Below are 22,099 nucleotides of genomic sequence, written 5' to 3'. Positions count from 1 at the left end.
TTAGTTTTCTTTTATAGTTTGGTAATCATTGTTGCCACCATGGTCACTCAGACCAGTTTCTATGTGGACATCCTCAAAGAGGTCAGGTGTATTTGCTGTCATTAGATATTTACATCATGAATGGGGTTCCTTTTGTTCTAGGTAGTTTTCAGAGAAGGCATTTAGTAAAGTTTCACAGGTTATCTTATCACGCCACCACTAGCAAAAAATGTTGGATGATTAAAGTCTCCACTGATGGTTACAGTATGATTGGGGAACTTACGTGTAAGTGAAGCGAGGTTTTCTCTAAAGGATTCGATTACATCAGGAGATGAGTCCGATGGGTGATAGAATGATCCAATTATCATTTTATGCTCACCCCTGATGCTGAGTCTTGCTGAAACAATCTCACGTGCAGCTTCAATTTCTATCTCGGTACATTTGAGTTTCTTGTCTACTGCGACAAATGCATCACCTATATTTCTCATTTTGCCTACCCTCTCAGAAACACTTAAATTGTCTCCAAAAATCTCACTGCTATCAATTTCAGGTTTCAACCAGCTTTCTGTACCTAGTATTATGTAAGCCTCACTTCTTTTCATAAGCCCCACTGACGCTTTGTTGCGAATGCTTTGGCAGTTGACCATTAGGAATTTACTACTCTCACCTATGGGAGGCATTTCTTTCTATCTTACATTGATATTTCCGGGTTACCAAAAGCTATCATTATCTGGATTGGGTAGAGAGTTGCCTAATATAAAAAAAACCCTTGTGTGCACCCAACACACTGTTGGCTACCTGAGTAGCAGCCTCTGAAGTGTAGTGGATACCTGACCAATTTAGGGGGACACTACAGTTCTCAACCGTATGGCTCAAGTCAAGGAAGTTGCAGCCTAGCATGCCACAGGACCTTTGAAGTCTCTGGTTCAGTTCTTCCACTCTACTCAGAACCAAAGGGCCACGATCAGTTCTGGGGACAATGCTGCAAATTGTGAGCACAAGGCTAGTCTTCTCAACCTTCTCTGCCAGTCACTCAATATAATCTGCACTGTGAGTTATGCTGCCTCAAGAAATACATGCAGCTGCCAACTTGAATAATTGACTTGCTTTGATAAACCTGTAACATATGTGAGTAGAGCTTTTTAGTTTTAGTCAATAATTATGTGAAATGGAGCCTCCTGTCAGATTAAAACTGTGTGCCAGACCAGGACTCGAACCCAGAAGCAAGTCATCAGTCCCAGCCTGGTACGTAGTTTAATATGCTATGAGGTTTCATATCCACACACACACACACACACACACACACACACACACACACACACACACACACAACTCTGCAGAGCAAGAACTGTTTCTGAAATTATGTGAAAAAACACAAAAAACAGATTTTGGTTGTCACATTAAGCTGTTAGATAGGCAGTCTGCAACAGGAATAGAGTGAGGTTTACCTGACAATTGTAGGTGTCCCTTAATATAAATGCCTTTTGAATTCTGGTCAGATGACGCACTTTTGCACATCTACATGGCTGTCTTCAGTGATTGACCTTTGCTTCTGTTCTGTAGCTGTCGAGAACTATTCAGTGGTAACTGACAATTCAATGGTAACTGACAACAGATTTGCATTACAGCGATGTTTTTTTAGTGTGGGGCCATCTGATGGACAGAGTTGTTGTTTTTTTTTGGGGGGGGGGGGAGTGAAACACTGCAAAAGTTGATGCATCACAAAAAAAAAATTGGACATTATATAGCCAAAAAGCAGTAATTGAACAAAAAGAAAGTATGTTTGAGGAGGTGGATCATAGTATCATATTAGCCTTGTGATCCACCAAATAGCCAAAACAATCTTACCAAAGTCTAGCAACTGCCCTGGAAGAAAGCTTGTCCCTCGAAAGGATAAAGAAAGCCACTCAACGATCAAAGCTATGCGTGTGGCTTTGTGGAAGTTCACAGTATAAGCAAAAATCTTTCAGTTTTCCGAATCGTGAGGGCAGAAGCTTGGTGAGTGACTGAAGAAAGCAAGAGAATCGTCTGGAAGGAATTAGTAAATTTCATTAATTGCTCCAGATCAGCTAAACATTGGGAAGTAATAAGGAGAATTTTGGGCAAGGGCAGTGAGTCTCCTCCTACAGCCATATTGAGGAATAGGATCTTGGTGATATCTCAAAGAGATATGACTGAAGAAATTTCTGAACACTCTCTTAATGTCACTGTGTCAACCAGACACACTCCATAGTTTGACATGCTCTGCAGAACTGTAGAGGCAGAGAGGTTAAATTTCTTCCTGAATAATGAGGAGTCACTCTTTTCTTCCTGTTCTTCACGTGGAAAATGGAATCCATTCTATTTGCGGCATGAGAAATAGACCCTAGGACAAATCAGATGCATTATGTCACCTGTAAGCGGGACCCAAAGACATAATTCTATGTTGTTTCAGTAAAATCTAGTTTGATTGATACTATCTTGACACAAGTATGAAGTCAAAATTGAATATTTCGAAAAACCTCAGTAAGAAGGTGTGAGGCATTTTCAAGTCCAGTATGCTGCAGTCTGTATAAAGTGTTTGTAAAATCCTGACTAGATTATGGCAACATTGTTCATGGATCAGCAACAGCCTTTGACCTCAAGATGCTGTCCACCATGAAGATACCGGGCTATCAACAGGAGTCCATTGGACCAGCCCAGTTTTCAGTCTGTATGCGGAGACTGTTGACCCATACTCTAAATCAGGCAGTGACTTCTTCACTGTGAGACAGGACCTGGAAATATTTTCTTTTCCTCAGTCATTGGCAAGTAGTGTGTTCCACTGTCCAAACTTTGAGCAGATTTTCAGGAATGAGTTGCATAACACTGCCATTCAGGATCTGTGTTAAAGAATGTCTTGTGTATCAGATTTCAGAATAAGGAATGAGTGATAGCTGTCTTCATAGTGTCTTTAGAGACCTCAAATAAGCTAGACAGAGAGCAAGAAATGTACTTCAGATACAATTTTAAAAGTTTGTTTTCTTCAGTTTTAAGATTGCATCAAAATTTTATTATTTATATTGATGGATCTAAACAAATTTTTAACTATTTTCCGTGATAGTATCTTTTAGAGTTCGCCTCCTGAAACAGCTAACAAATTGTGATGCTGATGTACAGTTCTAAAGGCATTGGAGCAGGTGGGAAGCCATCATAATATAAAGTTTCTCGTCTGCTCTGAGTCTCTCAGTGCACTGGAATCTGTAAAACAAATTTATAGAGCGGTGGGGGGGGGGGGGGGGGGGGCACACTATTGTGATTGCCCAAGATGCTCTATAGTGGATCTAAAACTGAAGCAAAGAGGTGGTATTTTGCTGGATACTGAGACACATTGGGATACGAAAAAATGATACAGCTGACAAAACAATCAAATAAGTGTCTAGAGCAGGTGTTATGTTTTGGTGTACTGTATCCTACATGCTTATCATCTCATTGCCTGACAGAAAGATTGTGCATCACTGGGAAATAAAGTGGTTAGAGGTGGTAAACAACAAACTGTGTTCAATCAAATCAGCCACCTGGGCGTGCCAGCCACATCGTGGGAAGGAAGTGATACCCACTAGGTCATGGACACAAAGTTTCCTCCTCCTATTTGATGATCCACCAGTATGTGAAGCATGTGGATTACCACTTTCAGTGCAAAATATTTCAGATGCTGGCATAAGGGCAATGCTTAGTTTGGCTGGGTGCCTGTCCATCGTCCGAAATGATAACAGCAACAGTGTAAAACACATTTTGAAATTTTGTGAAGCTCCAGGCCCTCTATTGAAAGTGTTGGGAAGAATATTTCAGTGAGTTTAGAGTGAATGGCATGGCCCCTGCTTTTTATTAAGTGGCCAGCCATCATCATATAACAATCAGTGCTAGCATTTTTATGCTGTTTTTCTTCTCGTGAATGCAGCAATGAGGAATGTTAGTCAAATTTTCCTCAGCTGCCACAAAAGATTTGAAGAAACTGCAAACAATTGCAGTATCTGATGACCTCTGAAAATGCCTTCCCTACAGATATTAAAATCCTTTTAGCAACAGTAGACACGAAAGTGTATAAGCTCCTATACCAATGCCCGAAACCCATTAAAAAAAGAAAGGGGGGGTCAGCATCAATTCAGTTTTATTCAGCTACAAAGAAAACAGTGTGAGCAGACATTCTAATAGCCTCATGATATTTTATTTTCAGTACCCCCACTTTTTACACAATGTTTTAAGCACATTGGCTAAGTTTTGAAAAGAAAAATTGTGTTTCGCAAGAGCATTTCTCCAAACAGTTTTAATACTTTGTAAGATATCGATAAAGCTTTTATGTCAGTGACGAAACATTAATTTATGTTGACATAGCCAGAAGTTCTGCAGAAAGCTGCTAATATGTATTCCTGGGGAATTGTCGTAGCAGTTTCACTCATGATAGCAGCTATATGTTGACACCCAGCAACGGATGGAGGATACTGTGGAGTGCCGTAAGTTCGGTATCATCATCATCATCATCATCATCATCATCATCATCGTTTGTGGTTTCCTGTAATTTAGCACTTAACCAGCAAATTGTGTGTAGGCCAATTGTGAATAATAATTTGTCCAACATTTAAATTGTTTAAGTGTTTTGTTCTTGCCTTCTGATTGGTAGGTAGGACACAAGTAAATATGGTATGTTGCTAGTTGGATGTTTCCCCATTTAAGCATCTTTGTATTTCAAATATCCCTGCATAGACTTTCAATAAATTATATTTATTATATCACAGTGAAAAATATTCATTACATGAACATTAACAGTCAAAATAGCAATGTATAAGGCATTCAACATATGGAATTACTCTATTTGAATAAAATCCTGGTCACTAGTTTTTCATTTTTACAAACCAGATCTGAATGAAAAAAAGCCTTGATTAGTTTGGATGACGATAGAAAAAAGTTATATTTAAAGCACTGTCCGAATACACCTTGTTGCAAGTTAATGTGTCATTTCCTGTGCTACACTGTCTGAGGGAGGGGAGGGGGCAAGGACAATTTTATTACTGCTGCTTAATTGTCCAAAATCACTTTGCACCAGCATTATTAATAAATGTTCTACACAATTTATGTATTTAGTTTGTATGTGTTTATTTTATTTATTTTTTTACAAGTCACACTGAAAAGGATATTTTTATAATGGAAACGATTTTTTCTCTATAATTCTCATTTTGGTTTTATTTTTAAAGCTGATAGTTTTGAATTAGTGAAGACTGTGGAAATTTGTTCTCCCTAAAATGTAGCCGGCCTGCTGCCTTTTCCAAACTACGAAAGATGTGCGAGCCTCCCACAAGATATGTTTGGACATTGATATCAATACAACTTTTGTCTGCCATCATCAAAATTGATCAAGGATTGTGTTATTCAGAATTATTTTTATAAAAAACAAAAAGTCATTCTCCAAGTAGGATGTTATTCAAAAGTGTAGTTCCATATGCTGGGGGAAAAAAGACTGCAAAGTAAAACTGATGAAAACCAACCCAGTTAACTACTAGTACATAAATATATTCTCTGTGTTACAGGAGGCAAGAGGAAAGCTGGTGAGGACAGTGACACAGATGATGATGATGAATTGTCCTTGCCAGAGAAGAAGGTGAAATTAGAACCACTAGATGATGATGACTGGAGCAGTGGTGATGCTGGAGCTTCCAGTGCTTCATCAATTCATGATGACCATGAGAAGCAGCAGCACCGCAATTCTGCAAATTTTTCAGGAAAGCTGTTGGCAGTTCCCAAAAGCAAAGAACAGTATCTTATGGGACCAACAGTTAAAAGGTCTCCTGGAAGACCTAGAAAGATACGGCCACAAGAAAATACTTTGAATGGTGTTACAATTGTTCAGAATAAAAAGGATGATGCAGATGAATTGGCAGTGAAACTAGGATTAGAATCTGATTCATCTCCAGAACATAAAACAAAACTTTCTCAATCAAATGCAAACAAAGATTCAAATGCATCTCAGCCACCTGTATTGGTTGCAAACTCTAAAGGTGTTATAAAAGTTGATCCGCGGCAAGTGCCAAATCTCACTTCAGGAGTATACATAGTATCCAATAAGTCTGGAGTAGTAAAACTGGAATCTGTTTCAGGATCTCCGGCTGTGGGTAAAGCGGTAACATCGAGCCAGTCTGTGAATAATGGAAGTGGTGAGGCTAAGACTATTGTGACCCAGTCAGGTATTATAAGAAAACCCGTGCAGTCATCTGGTATTTCTCGTGTTGCTCAGGGCCCTGGTCAAGTGAAATTGTTAAGCAAAACTGCTGGTTCGGTTCGTCCCCAAGGCTTGTCTCCAGGACTAGTACGAGTTTCACCGACTGGTTCGCACCTGAAGAATTTCACACCTCGATTGGCATCACCTGGGCAGAGACCACCATTAACATCACCTCGTGTACTGGGTCCGAGGCTGCAGTCAGGAACCAGACCCGTTTCTGTGTTGGCTGCTAGGCCGGGACTCGCCAATCCTGTAAGACCAGTACTGTCTCCTAGAATACCAGGAATGTTACGTGCTCCTCTTAATGCCAAAAAGTCATCTATTGGTATACCTGGTGTTCAAACAAAAATAATGAGGGCAGTTAGCCCAAGAGTGCCAGTACAAGGAGGAAAGATAATGTCTTCGCTGTCTGCCCAGACACGGAGTGGTGTAAAACCAATACAAGCTATGCTTGGGAAAGCTGTCCAAGGAAACAATCCCGTGTCATCTCTTGCTACAGCAAAAATGAAGGTAGGTGAAGATGGAAATTCAAATGTATCAGTGAAATCCGTGACTCAACTAACACCATCTGGGGCTTCATTACAGGGCAGAGGAAATTTTGATGATGATGACGATGAAGAAGATGAAGAGGAAGAAGAAGATGATGACGATGACGAAGATTATTTGAATGAGGAAGAGGAAAGACCGGGGCGGAGCGTTGGAAGAGGACGAGGTCGTCGCAATGCGGAAACGTCAAAAGTTGGTGACTCAGATGGCAACAAGCAGCGAGATAGTAAACTAGTGGACACAGATGGTGTTCATATGGAATTCCATGAGGTCACTACAAGTGAAAGTGAGTCTGACGATTCTCTTCCGGAATTGCCTATGGGGGACCTTCCATCTCTCGAACCAGATAGTCCACCAAGACCTTTCACTCTTTGTCCAGAAACAGGAAAGATCTTGGGACGTGCGGAAGGGGAACCCACTCCTCCACCCAGCCCAGAGACGAAATCATCAGGCCAATCTGAACCTTTGCCTGGTGATTCAGGGCCCCCACAAGAGCAAGAACCTGAAGAAATCTTACCTGACCCTAGACCTCCCTCTCCTCTCAATAAAGAAACTCTGTTGAAAGTTGAAATGAGCCCAGGTGGAACAACCGGAACAGTAGTGGAGGGTAATGAGAATGAAAATAGTAACTATGCGGATCCCCTGAGGACAGAGCAGGGATTGACAGTGACAAAAATTGCTGACTCTGCAGCAAAAAATTCACAGCAGGGAGTGAATACAACTCAGGTAGTGACACAGACAGGGAAGGGTGGATCTGGTATTTCAGTGCCTGCGAGAAAACTTTATGTTGATGGTGCTTCAGGTAAAATGAGTGGGGATATAGTGACTGTGACTGGTGAAGATGGTGTTGTGTATCAAATATCAACAGATGGTCAGCAGGTTTCAGATGAGTCAGGACAACAGTGTGTTTATGTTTCGACTGAAGGGGGTGAGGGAAGTGAAGAAGGTGCAGTGCTTACACTTGATACAGCAGTAGCTGAAGCTGTGGCACAGCTGATGCCAGAGCAAGTGAACGTTATCGGTGGTGCTGGTTGTTCCCAGTTCTTCATAAAGGGTGAAGATGGGACTGTGGTAAATCAGGAGGGACAGGAACGCCAGCAAGAACAGAGTCAAGAGGAACAGCAGCTGGTGATGACCTCAATGGTGGACCAGCAGGCAGCCGATGAATCACAAGCACAAGTAGTGGCACATGTTGTCCAAGAAGGAGAGCTTGACCCAGTCACAGGTAAACAGAATCAGTAGTATATGATACTCTGTTATTCTGACAGAAAAAGTAAATTTTAATTACTGCAGCAACTTAGGAACGATATTTAATTTTACTTTTGGTGAATGCTATATTAGATTGTACTCAGGCATGTTGCTCACTCAATAGTCGCAGGGGCAGAATTATAGCAATAGAACGATAAACTTGAAAAAGGACCTTGTGAGTTAGATTTTTTCAGTTTCCTCTAAGTTCCATTTTTCTAAATTAAAACAAGTAAAAGTTACATTTATTTACACTAGATAGTGTCTAGTGCCTACACAGTTCTTGTGTTTTAATCCATATACCATTTCAAAAAATATCATCGCCATACTCGATGAGTTCTTTATGTATTATTAAAACTCACTCAACGTAAGTTGTTATATTGCTGTGTGTATGTTACCCTCTTCTGGTTGGATTAATTAGAACTATTATCTTTTGTATTGTGTTTTGGAATTGAAGGTGATACGAAACATTTACATGAAACATTTTCTACATTCACAAGCAATGATTAAACTATTCATCTGTTTGGTGCTGTGCTAGTGCTGAAAGAAATGTGAAACTACATCCGTTACTTTTCCCGAGGGCATGCAGCTCGACTGTATGGTTGTATGATAATGGCATCCTCTTGGGTAAGATATTCGAGAGAGAAAATAGTCCCCCATTTGCATCTCCAGGCGGGAACTACGCAAGAGTATGTTGTCATCAGGAAAAACTGAACTGATATTCTACGGTTTAGATCATGGAATGTTAGGTGCCATAATCAGGTATTAGGCTATAAAATTTAAAATGGTCAGTAGGGTGGTTGAAGTGAGATATATGGGGAATTATTGAAGTTCGGTTGCTGCATGAACAGGACTTCTGTTCAGGTGTGTACAGGATTATCAGTACAAAATAATAATAAGGTAACACAGGAGTAAGTCTAATAATGAATAAGAAAATATAAATTTGAGTAAGCTACTGTGAACAGCATAGTGGTCAAACTATCATAGCCAAGATAGACAGAAAGCTATCACCCCTGCAGTAGTACAAATTATATGCCAGCTAGCTCTGCAGATGATAAAGAGAGTGAAAGAATGTATGATGAGATAAAAGAAATTATTCAGATAGTTAGTTAATGGAGAGGAAAATTTAAGTGTGTCGGGGGGGGGGGGGGGGAATTTGATGGAAGAAAAGGAAGAGAGAGAAAAATGGTAGAATAAGTACTGAGGGAAAGGGATGCAAGAGGAAGCTGCATGTAGAATCTTGTGCAAAGCATAATTTTATCATGGCCATCAATTGGTTTAAGAATGGTGAAAGAAGGTTGTGGATGTGGAAGAAACCTTTAAGGCACAGGAAGATTTTAGAGTGAATCATAATACAGAAATTTTGGAACCAGATTTTAAACTGTAAGACATTTCGGGTGCAAATGTGAATTCTGACAATAATTTATTGTACATTAAATGTATTTGCAGTTGTGAATATGGATAACCATCAACTGTATAATGCAATGGTTCGAGACCTGGTCTGGCACAAATTTTCATTGTCATCATTCCATGATAGAGCTGCCGGTTGTCCATATTTGGAACTGCAAATACATTTAATGTATTTGATAATGGCTGTTGTTACCGCCGTGCCTGTTCCTTCAGACATGCATGCGTGACCCAGGAACCTTACCTCATAAATTGGAATGACACAGGCACTGCAATATCGTACATAATTTGTTGGTTATGAACTGTAGATTAAAGCTTAAGAAGTTGCAAGGAGGTAGGATATTAAGGAAATGTTACCTGGGTGAGTTGAAAGAACCATAGGTTATTGAGAATTTCAAAGGGAACAACAGTTGACTGAAATAGATAAAGAGAAGACAGTAGAATATGAATGGGTAGCTTTGGGAGATGAAATAGTGAAAGGAGCTGAGAATCAAACAGAGGAAAAGACAAGACCTAGTAGAAATCCTGGGATTTTACAGGAGATGCTTAATTTAATTGATGAAAGGATACAATATAAAAATGAAGCAGGCGAAATGGAATAGGGACAGTTATTGGGTTGGTGCATAAGTTTGTAGCATTTTTCCATAAGTTTAATAAACACAAGAGACACAGGTAACAGATACTTTAGTCATCACTAATACATTCTTCTACACTATTTGCAATACTTTGCGAATGCTGGGGTAACCTTTCAGTTCTGTGTCTGTTGAAATCATGTGTTTCGAGGTGAAGAACTCATCGAGGCATGTTCGAAGCGTATTTTCATCTGGAAAGGAAGTTTCGTGAAGGGTGTTTGATAGAGAGCGGAAAAGGTGAAAATTGGAGTGTGCAAAAGCGTTATCATGGAGTAGCAACACTCATGCAGTCTTCGTGGTCGTTCTTGGATTGCATCTTCAAGATGCCTCAGTTGTTGGCAATAAACGTCAGCAGTGATGGTTACACTTCGCGGAAGCAATTCGTAATACACAATACTGTTGCTGTTCCACCAGATGCATGACATTATCTTTTGTGGATGTGCACAGGTCTTTCTGTGGGGAGTTGCAGCTTTGTTTGGGCTCAGCCATTCCTTCCTTTTCCATGTGTTAGCGTAGAGGCACCATTTCTCATCACTATTAACGATACAGCATAAGAATGAACAGTGTTGTTCATGAGCCTGTTGATACAAGCAAGCAAAGATGCACATATGTCCATCCAATGATCTTTTGAGATTTTGGCTTAGAGCATGTGGTAACTGCACACCCTATTTTTGAACCTTCCCCATTGTAAGCAAGTGTCGCACTATGACACAGTGAACATTATTCATCACATTTGCTAGTTCTCGAGTACAATGACATGGATAATTGTGGATTTATGCATTTAAATGATCTTCATCAAACCCCAAATATCTTCTTGAAGGTGGAGAGCTACTGACGTCAAAATGATTTTCCTTAAAACGAGAAAACAATTTTCTTGTTGTACTCTGTCCAGTGGCATTATTCCTAATATGCTGCACAAATATTTCTGTTTGTGCTGCTGTCACCGCTCTATTGATCTCAAGCAAAAGAATGTCGGAAATGTTCTACTTTCTCCTCCTCATCACTCCATTTTCTAGGATTCACAGCTCCCTCTCACCATCACCAAATGACAAAACAATGGAACTTAAATAACAATAAGGAACAACAAATAAAAAATGACAGGTGATAAATAAACACATAGTAACCAGAATACCAGCATGCAAAACAAAAATGCTATGAACATAATGCAACAACTTAATAAAAAATGAGATTGACAGAAAGTGCAACATGACCAATCAGGAATGGCTAGAGGACAGATGCGAGGCTGTAGAATCATGTGTAACTAGGGGAAGGATGGATGCTGCCTGTAACAAAATTAAAGATACCTTTGGAGAAAAGAGAAGCAAATATATCAAAAATCAAGAACTGTAGTGGAAAATCGGTAGTAAGTAAAGAAGTGACTTTGAGAAAAGTTTTCATTTATTGGAGCTGTAATTTTAAGTAAGCTTGATATCCGGGCAAAAGTCACAAATGCAAATATGCTCATTGGTATAAATGCAGCCTTCATTCCGAATCCGAACTTCAACCAAATAGAAGCAGTGTCCAAGTAAGAAAACAAACAGATATACATTAAACAAACCGAAGACCATGACTGTATCAGGTTTATATTCTAACACATGTATTGTCCCAATTGACAGTTGGGTTACTAATTGTAAATTATACGATTATATTTCAGTGTAAAGCACTATAAAGTGATGGCCTTTGAGAAGATGGAGGGCAGCTTGGTGTTTGGCAGAAAGCAAATGGTCTCCCCAACCACTCCACCCAATCCTAATTTCAGTTAGCGCAATTAAAATTTGATAGGTTTTGAACTTTATTAATTTATAAAATTCTACAATGGATAGAAACACTTTCTCTTCATTCTTGTAATTAGTGATAAGCCTCTTGAGATGGAGGGCACAAGTCAGATTATTATTGTTGTTATTAATTTTTGTTTGATGATGGTGAAATTTAGTGGTCAAACTGGGAGTCAGGAACATATAACAAAGTCTGTTGATTGAATTGCAAGTGAACTTTTTTTGCAAGAATATACTGTGTCATGAACATTGATGATCCTTATAAAAAAATAGTGCTTGTATTAACCGACTATCCTGTAGTCTCTAGGTTGAATAGTTGATACTTTATGAAGAAAACCATATGGTGCTGGTGTAATATTTTAAGATATTTATTATTTTAGAAACCAGTTTTTGGCTGTTACACCTCTGTCGCGCATAAAAAGATGAATATGTATGGCTGTGATTTTTTTTTTTTTGGGGGGGGGGGGGGCAAAGATTTTAAACTAGTCCATCTAAAGAGTATCTTGGCTGGTTTTCAAATGTGACAATTGTTAATGTTTGATATTAGACTAAAGAAAGAGGATTTATTTCAGTAAAATACTATTTAGCTTAGATAAAATACTATTTAGCTTAGATAAAATATGTAACACACTGGATAATGAACTGCATGATAAATTACAACACTTGTTCTGAGAAGAAAAATAAGTTGAACAATATAGAAAACTATGGTGAGATGTTCCAAGGGTGTAACTGAACAAGTTATCTTGTCCTTGGAAGGTCCAATATTACAAACTGTTGAAATATTACAAGTGAGACCAAACAGGTAAGTGAAAACAACTGTAAGTATACTAACTACAATATTAACAGTGCAGGTGAAACTACAGAAACTAAATAAAAGAAAAATGGTGCATATGAGTAGGATGGGTAACTTACCAACAGTGTAAAGTGTATGGAAACGACATAATCAGTGAAGGTGGAGTATGCCAATGGTACATTATGTTTAAAAGTGGCCTAATTAATGTTCATGATGAAGAACGAGGTGGGCGACAGCATTGTGACTGATCGCCTGGGTCGCAAAAGTCAATGAGAAGATTCAAGAAAACCACTGATTCAAAATAACTTGAGTCCTCATTTAATTTTCCTCAAATTCCGCAAAGTTTGTTGCATGAACTCCTTGCACAGAAGCTAGGCTATCATAAGTTTTCTGTAAGATGGTTACCCAAAGTCTTGACAGAAAACTACAAGAATCAGCATATGGCTGTGTCATTGTTATTTCTTGGTTCTTTTGAAAAAAACTGGTGACTTATTATGTGATCAAATCATTACTGCAGATGGGACTTTGGTCAAAAATGCGAACTGGAAGACCTAATTCCATTCTTGATGAGAGGTTCCCAAAAAAAAAAAAACAATAAGATCCGTGCAAACATTGCCTGCAAGAAAGCTTATGGCAACTGTTTTTGTTACAGGGAAGGTGTGCTTGTTGTTGATTTATTTGAATTTGATTCCTGATCAGGTTGGAGATTTTACGTGCTCGGGGTCCGGATGTTGTGTTGTTTTCATCATCATTAATACGCCAAAATGGCATCAAATAAAAAGACTTGCACTAGGTAGCCAAACAACCCCAGGTGTCTGTTAGCCAATAATGCTATCTGCCCTACATTCAGGATCTTGCATTCAATAATTACCATCTGTTTTAAACGTTGAAGACATTGCTTGCAACACAGCAGTTTGACATACATGTGGAACTGCAGGAAGGTGTGACTAACTGATTGAAGTGTAAGGTGCCAGAATTCATGAGAATTGAATTTCAAAGCTCATGTGCCATTAAGGTAAATGCCTAAATTCGTGTGAACTGAATTTTACGAGAACAGAATTTCAAAGCTTGTTCATGACTGAAAAATGCCTTAATTTGTGTGGAGACTATGTTGGAAAGTAGTATTTAATTGTAAAACATCAGTTTTCCTATACTTTTTTAATACCAAAATGTAATCTATTTTCCGGATAACACTCTTGTTTGACTCTGATACCTACTTCCTCCCCAACATGAATTCTATAGCTCCCAGAAATTTTTATGGCCTGTCTAAACTGCATAAAGACAAGATCCCAATCTGTCCTGTAGTGTATTCTCATCGCTGTGTCGCCAGTTCGCCAGAAAGTTAAATAACTTGTCCAAAATCAGGACCAAGTTTCAATCTTGTTATGGTATTATTAATTAAGTTAACATAGTGAACGATATTCAACAACACGCAGTTCTGTAACACAGAAATTATTTCTGTTTCAATGCCAAGATGTACAAACAGTTAAATGGTCTAGTTATGGGTTGCCCCCTCAGCCCAGTCCTAGCAGAAATCTTCAAAGAAATTTTGAAAACCATTTCATGGAAAATAACATATTCTCTTAAAAGATTGGGTGCTGGTTTTCATATGTTCATGAGATGCTGAGCTTTTGGGTGGGTACTATGACAACTTAAGCATTCTAAATTCTAAGCATAATAATATCAAATTCACAGTGGAGTTTGGGGGGTTACTCCATAACCCTTCCATCGATCATATGGATAGGGGTTCATGTATGTAGTGTATGCTGTATCTGTTGAAGGACATTGGACTGTGGTTGACCAATAAACTGTGTATTTATCTTGTACAAAAACATTTACATGCTTTATTATTTATTTATCTACATCTACATAGATACTCTTCAAGCCATCATAGTGTGCGTGGCAGAGGGTACCCTGCTAGTCATTTCCTTTCTTGTTCCACTCGCAAATTGAGCAAGGGAAAAACGACCATCTGTATGCCTCTGTATAAACTCTAATTTCTCATATCTTATCTTTGTGGTCCTCACACGAAATGCATGTTGGTGGCATTAGAATCATTCAACAGTCAACTTCAAATGCTGGTTCTATAAATTTTCTCAACAGTGTTCCTTGAAAAGCAAGTCACCTTCCCTCCTGGGATTCCCATTTGAGTTGCCGAAGCATCTCTGTAATACTTACATGTTGTTCAAACCTATCCGTAACAAATCTAGCAGCCCTCCTCTGAAATGCTTCGATGTCTTCCTTTAATCTAACCTTGTACAGATCCTAAACACTCCCCAGTAGTACTCAAAAATAGGTTGCACCAGTGTCCTGCATGTGGTGTCCTTTACAGGTGAACAACACTTACCTCAAATTCTCCCAATAAACCGAAGTAGACTGTTCGCTTTCTCTATCACAGTCCTCACAAACTTGTTTCATTTCATATAGCTTTGCAACATTATACCCAGATATTTAAATGACTTAATTGTGTCAGGCAGGACACTACTAATGCTGTACCCGAACAGTTTTCCTACTCATCTGCATTAACTTACATTTTTCTACATTTAAAGGTCGCTGCCATCCATAATACCAACTAGCAATTTTGTCTGAGTCATCTTCTCTGTAGTCACTCAACTTAGAAACCTTAATGTACACCAAATCATCAGCAAACAACTGCAAGTTACTGCCTACCCTGTCTGCCAAATAATTTATGTATATAGAGAATAATAGCAGTCCTGTCACACTTTCCCGAGGTACTTCTGGCAGTTCCCTTGTTTCTGATGAACACCGCTGTCGAGGACAACATACTGGGTTTTATAACGTAAGAAGTCTTCAAGCCACTCATATCTGTAACCTATTCCATATGCTCATCCCGCCATTAACAGCCTGCAGTGGGGCACCATGACAAATGCTTTCTGGAAATCTAGAAATATGGAATCTGCCTGTTGCCCTCCATTCATAGTTCGCTGTATATCACGTGACCAAAGGTAAGCTGAGTTTCACATGAGCGATGCTTGCTAAAGCCATGCTGATTCGTGGACATAAGTTTCTCGGTCTCAGAAAAATTTATTATATTCGAATTGAGAATATGTTCAAGGATTCTGCAGCTAACTGAAGTTAGGAATATTAGTCTTTAATTTTGCAGGTCCATTCTTTTACCCTTCTCATGTGCTGGAGTCACCTGTGATTTTTTCCAGTCATTTTGGTCTTTGTGCTGGGCAGATTCTTGATGAATGCAAGCTAGGTAAGAGGCCAGCGCTGTTGAGTACTCTCTGTAAAATAGATTTGGGTTTCCATCCAGACCTGGTGACTCTTTTTCTTTCAAATTTTTTAGTTGTCTCTCTGTACCAGCGATTCTTATTACTTTGTCTTTATGGGAGTCTGTTTGATGGTCAAATGACAGTACTTTTGTACAATTGTCCTGCATGAACGATTTGTTGAACGCGAAATTTGTGTGCGTACTTGAATATACACATAAATAATAAATTGGAGACATAGCTTAACAGTCATTGAGAACTCATTAGTAATGTACTGTACTAATACAGTATGGTGTTGTTGTTGTTGTTGTTGTTGTTGTTGTTGTTGTGGTCTTCAGTCCTGAGACTGGTTTGATGCAGCTTTCCTTGCTACTCTATCCTGTGCAAGCTTCTTGATCTCCCAGTACTTACTGCAACCTACATCCTTCTGAATCTGCTTAGTGTAGTCATCTCTTGGTCTCCCTCTATGATTTTTACCCTCCACACTGCCCTCCAATGCTAAATTTGTGATCCCTTGATGCCTCAGAACATGTCCTACCAACCGGTCCCTTCTTCTAGTCATGTTGTACCACAAACTCCTCTTCTCCCCAATCCTATTCAATACCTCCTCATTAGTTACGTGATCTGCCCACCTAATCTTCAACATTCTTCTGTAGCACCACATTTCGAAAGCTTCTATTCTCTTCTTGTCCAAACTATCTATTGTCCATGTTTCACTTCCATACATGGCTACACTCCATACAAATACTTTCGGAAATGACTTCCTGACACTTAAATCTATACTCGATGTTAACAAATGTCTCTTCTTCAGAAACGCTTTCCTTGCCATTGCCAGTCTACATTTTATATCCTCTCTACTTCGACCACCATATTTTACCCCTGCCACCTTCAGAATTTGAAAGAACTTATTCCAGTCTTTGGGATTGGAATTATTATATTCTTCTTGAAGTCTGAGGGTATTTCTCCTGTCTCATACATCTTGCTCACCAGATGGTAGAGTTTCGTCAGGACTGGCTCTCCCAAGGCTGTCAGTAGTTCTAATGGAATGTTGTCTACTCCGGGGGCCTTGTTTTGACTCAGGTCTTTCAATGCTCTGTCAAACTCTTCACGCAGTATTATATCTCCCATTTCATCTTCATCTACACCCTCTTCCATTTCCATAATATTGTCCTCAAGTACATTGCCCTTGTATAGACCCTCTATATACTCCTTCCACCTTTCCTTTCTGCTTTCCCTTCTTTGCTTAGAACTGGGTTTCCACCTGAGCTTTTGATATTCATAGAAGTGGTTCTCTTTTCTCTGAAGGGCGCTTTAATTTTCCTGTAGGCTGTATCTAACTTACCCCTAGTGAGATAAGCCTCTACATCCTTACATTTGTCCTCTAGCCATGCCTGCTTAGCCATTTTGCACTTCCTGTCGATCTCATTTTTGAGGCGTTTGTATTCCTTTTTGCCTGCTTCGTTTACTGCATTTTATATTTCCTCCTTTCATCAATTAAATTCAGTATTTCTTCTGTCACCCAAGGATTTCTACTAGCCCTCGTCCTTTTACCTTCTTGATCCTCAGCTGCCTTCACTACTTCATCCCTCAAAGCTACCCATTTTTCTTCTACTGTATTTCTTTCCCCCATTCCTGCCAATTGTTCCCTTATGCTCTCCCTGAAACTCTGTACAAACTCGGGTTTAGTCAGTTTATCCATCTCCTTAAATTCCCACCTTTTTGCAGTTTCTTCAGTTTCAATCTACAGGTCATAGTCAATAGATTGTGGTCAGAATCCACATCTGCCCCTGGAAATGTCTTACAATTTAAAACCTGGTTCCTAAATCTCTGTCTTACCATTATATAATCTATCTGAAACCTGTCAGTATCTCCAGGCTTCTTCCATGTGTACAACCTTCTTTCATGATTCTTGAACCAAGTGTTAGCTATGATTAAGTTGGGCTCTGTGCAAAATTCTGCTAGGTGGCTTCCTTTTTCATTTCTTACCCCCAATCCATATTCACCTACTATGTTTCCTTCTCTCCTTTTTCCTACTGCCGAATTCCAGTCACCCATGACTATTAAATTTTCGTCTCCCTTCACTACCTGAATAATTTCTTTTATCTCATCATACATTTCGTCAATTTCTTCATCATATGCAGAGCTAGTTAGCATGTAAACTTGTACTGCTGTAGTAGGCGTGGGCTTCATATCTATCTTGGCCACAATAATGCGTTCTCTATGCTGTTTGTAGTAGCTTACCCACATTCCTATTTTCCTATTCATTATTAAACCTACTCCTGCATTACCCCTATTTGATTTTGTGTTTATAACCCTGTATTCACCTCACCAAAAGTCTTGTTCCTCCTGCCACCGAACTTCACTAATTCCCACTATATCTAACTTTAACCTATCCATTTCCCTTTTTAAATTTTCTAACCTGCCTGCCCAATTAAGGGATCTGACATTCCACGCTCTGATCCGTAGAACGCCAGTTTTCTTTCTCCTGATAATGACATCCTCTTGAGTAGTCTCCACCCGGTTTTCCGAATGGGGGACTATTTTACCTCCGGAATATTTTACCCAAAAGGACGCCATCATCATTTAACCATACAGTAAAGCTGGATGCCCTCGGGAAAAATTACGGCCGTAGTTTCCCCTTGCTTTCAGCTGTTCGCAGTACCAGCACAGCAAGGCCGTTTTGGTTAGTGTTACAAGGCCAGATCAGTCAATCATCCTGACTGTTGCCCTTCCAACTACTGAAAAGGCTGCTGCCCCTCTTTCGCAGCTACAAAGTCGAAATTCCCGAAAAAAACTGGTGTGTGGAAAAACGCCGATTTCAGGCAGGTGCATTTTTTTTTTTTTTTTTTTTTTTTCCAACTGTGAATAACAAACATTTCTGTTCCGTATTCAGAGAAACCATTTCATGGATCCAAAAATGAAATTTTTAAAAAAATAAAATTTTTTTGAGCCAAAAGATAGTAAACCTCCCCTTAACCGCTCGGATCATGAGGATGGTAAACCTTTATAAAAAACCTCAATCTCAAGGCGTGCTGCGTGCCGATAAGATGCACGGCTGTTAAGGAAGAACAATCATTAGCGGGCAACTCTGGGGGACCTGCCACACCTGTCATATACTGCTTATTCAGGTACCCAAGGCTTAGTCTGAGTGGACCCTTATTTCCCCAGATGTTCATGGGACTGAGATGGAACCCTTGAAATCTTCTTTTCTTCTCAACTGTACCCCCTGGGAATACTCATACCGATTCATCTGAACGTATGAGAGAGGCCTCCTCATAATTGGAATCAGTTTGACTATAGTAACAAGGCTCAAGGAAAGTCAAAATGTTTTTCCAGCGATCAAGAGGATGGAGGGAACATTAGAAAAAATGTCCCCCTTCTAATCCATAAAGACTTAGGAGGAGGATTTCGGGCACCTTAAAGTCTATTAAATGTTTGCATAATGATTCCTTGTTTGTCGAAACTAACAAGTCAAAGCAGGTGGAACTTGTTAAGTAATCACACAAATTGGGTGTTTATGATATGATTGGTGAGGTGCATGCCTCTCTCATGTACTGTAATGTCATGGACGTGGATGTAAGAGAGCTGAAGTAAGAATGGATAGGGGATAGTGGATGAGGAGAAGTGAATCTGAAGGAATAATGGAGAAATTGAGAAGACCTCCTTATTCATTGTCACCTTTAATTCTGCAATGCTTCCTGAACATATTATGGCAGGGTTCCTCTAACTTCAGCAGGTCTTACATAGCTAATCCTGTGTGGTGCTATAAATGGCAGCGTTTTTCCCATAGAACAATGAGTTGCAGAGGTGAAGCGACCTGTGGGAAGTATGGAAAGGCAACCCATGACACTGGGACTGACTGCCCGTCTCTGGCAGTCTGCATCAACTGCTCTGTGAGACTCTCAGTCTGGAGCTGAGACTGTTTTGTTTATGCTGAGGAAGGCAAAGTTCAGGAAATAAAAGTGACCAAGCAAATCCCGTATACTGAAGACAATAAAAAGACAATAAAGACTATAAAGCAACAAAACCCCCTGTCTCTGCCACTTTGTATTCTTTTGTGGTGCAGAAATCTGTTCCCAAGGTGGACAGTGGACGCTTCATTGCATACAACGTCCAGCATACCACTATCAACCACAAGCACCTGTACTTGTACTTCTACAAGCCCAAAGCAAAGCGAGTAAGAACATATTAATCCAGGCAGTTATAACAGAAGAGACCAGCAACAGTTCCACAGTGAGCATCAACATGGTACCCGAAAGCAGAGTGCCTCTCAATGCCTCCTTTTCCTGTCATCCTTTTAAGGGAATGGGAACTGGGACAGTCACAACGTTTGTCTCAAAACCTTTTCCGAGTACCAGCAGACATTGTTCTGTCATATCTGACTGGTGAGGAGGACATCATGCAGTCAGGTGCCTCACCAACAGACCCAGACAGCCCCTCCTCTCCCCCTCTCTCTAGAAGTGCCTCACCTCCCTGGTGCAAAGAAATCGGCAAATTAAAACCACACTGGTGAAATAGTGCCCATACTACAGTGGAACCTGAATGGGTTCAGGACTCGCGGAGAAACTGAAACTCGAAGCACAGGAACACCCCCAGTGCTTGTGTTTGCAGGAAACTCATTTTAAAGCATCTGATGCCATTGTACTAAGGGAGCTATACGCTCTGTTACAAGGATGACGTGATGGGGAAAAGTGCCAAATTAGAGGTTCCTGTGTTTGCCAGTAATGTGCACCACTCCTTTGCTCTCCCCTGGTTACTGATCTGCCAGCAGTTGCAATTGAAATTCATATGTGTTGAAGGGTCACTGTTTGCTCACTCTATTTACCTCCTCAATATGCAGCAGAGGCTGTCATAGAACTTACAGAAAAACTTATGATACAATTAATAATAATAATAATAATGCTTCAGCGGAAATACCTCACCTACTAATCCCTAAATATGTGGACGACTCTCATGTCGCCTATTACATTCCATTCCTTATCATCATATACGAGTGGTCAATCCAAAACTCTCTCATTATCATTTATATATGAGTGGTCGACTTCTGTGGTAGATCCAAAACTATTTCATCCTCATTTGAACTGTAGCTGGACTCATCCTAGCCTAAATATATATGTATTGCTGTGGAAACCTCACTACTGCTTGTAATCACTCGCAGACCATCTACCAATTGTTGCTAATAACGTTTAATCCAATTGTCTCATGTAGGCATCAGCTACCTAGCAATGCAAAGTGTGCTATTCTCTCCTGAGGTTGCTCTATTTATGATGAAACTTTTTGATATCAATAACATTATACAATCCTTTGCTCTGTCCTGTCTTTGGGTTGGCCGCCTCCACAGCACTAGGATGAGCCAGTATAATTATCCTATATGGACCCTCATACGTTTCATGGAACTTCTTGGTTTACGAATCAATTTTTGAGGACCTTGGTCTTGACTTCATTAGCACCAGTTCATCAACTTGGTACAATACCTGTCTGAATTGCTGATCATGTTTACTCTTACATTTAGCCACCTTTTCCTTTATCCTCTTTAATGCCAGGTCTTTTTTCTCTTGTGTAGATAATTCATCTCTGGGTGGAAAGTTAACTATTTACTCGATAATACTGGGCACCCTTTCCCCTGTCATCAATTCCTGTGGAGGTAGTTCTGTGGTCGATTGAGGCAACTCGGTGATATTTCTTTCAAACTTTTCAACATATTCTACCCACATGTTGTTGTTGTGGTCTTCAGTCCTGAGACTGGTTTGATGCAGCTCTCCATGCTACTTTATCCTGTGCAAGCTTCTTCATCTCCCAGTACCTACTGCAACCTACATCCTTCTGAATCTGCTTAGTGTATTGATCTCTTGGTCTCCCTCTACGATTTTTACCCTCCACGCTGCCCTCCAATGCTAAATTGGTGATCCCTTGATGCCTCAAAACATGTCCTACCAACCGATCCATTCTTCTAGTCAAGTTGTGCCACAAACTTCTCTTCTCCCCAATCCTATTCAATACCTCCTCATTAGTTACGTGATCTACCCACCTTATCTTCAGCATTCTTCTGTAGCACCACATTTCGAAAGCTTCTATTCTCTTCTTGTCTAAACTATTTATCGTCCATGTTTCACTTCCATACATGGCTACACTCCATACAAATACTTTCAGAAACGACTTCCTGACACTTAAATCTATACTCGATGTTAACAAATTTCTCTTCTAAAGAAACGATTTCCTTGCCATTGCCAGTCTACATTTTATATCCTCTCTAC

At 39.7% G+C, this 22,099-nt stretch overlaps 1 protein-coding gene across 3 annotated transcripts in view; it reads left to right on the top strand.

Annotated features, from left to right (window-relative positions):
• LOC126253049 (uncharacterized) overlaps positions 1-22,099 on the top strand; it is a 106,929-nt gene that overhangs the window by 70,346 nt on the left and 14,484 nt on the right. For 2 of the 3 annotated variants that reach the window (XM_049954127.1, XM_049954126.1), the window contains exon 10: positions 5,523-7,982. In XM_049954127.1, the coding sequence (XP_049810084.1) occupies positions 5,523-7,982 (2,460 nt within the window). The remainder of the gene's footprint in view (positions 1-5,522; positions 7,983-22,099) is intronic. The other variant, XM_049954128.1, reaches the window with a different exon arrangement.

Source organism: Schistocerca nitens, chromosome 4, assembly GCF_023898315.1.
Source record: "Schistocerca nitens isolate TAMUIC-IGC-003100 chromosome 4, iqSchNite1.1, whole genome shotgun sequence".
Classification (NCBI taxonomy): Eukaryota; Metazoa; Arthropoda; class Insecta; order Orthoptera; family Acrididae; genus Schistocerca; species Schistocerca nitens.
This window is presented reverse-complemented; position numbering and strand designations above follow the sequence as displayed.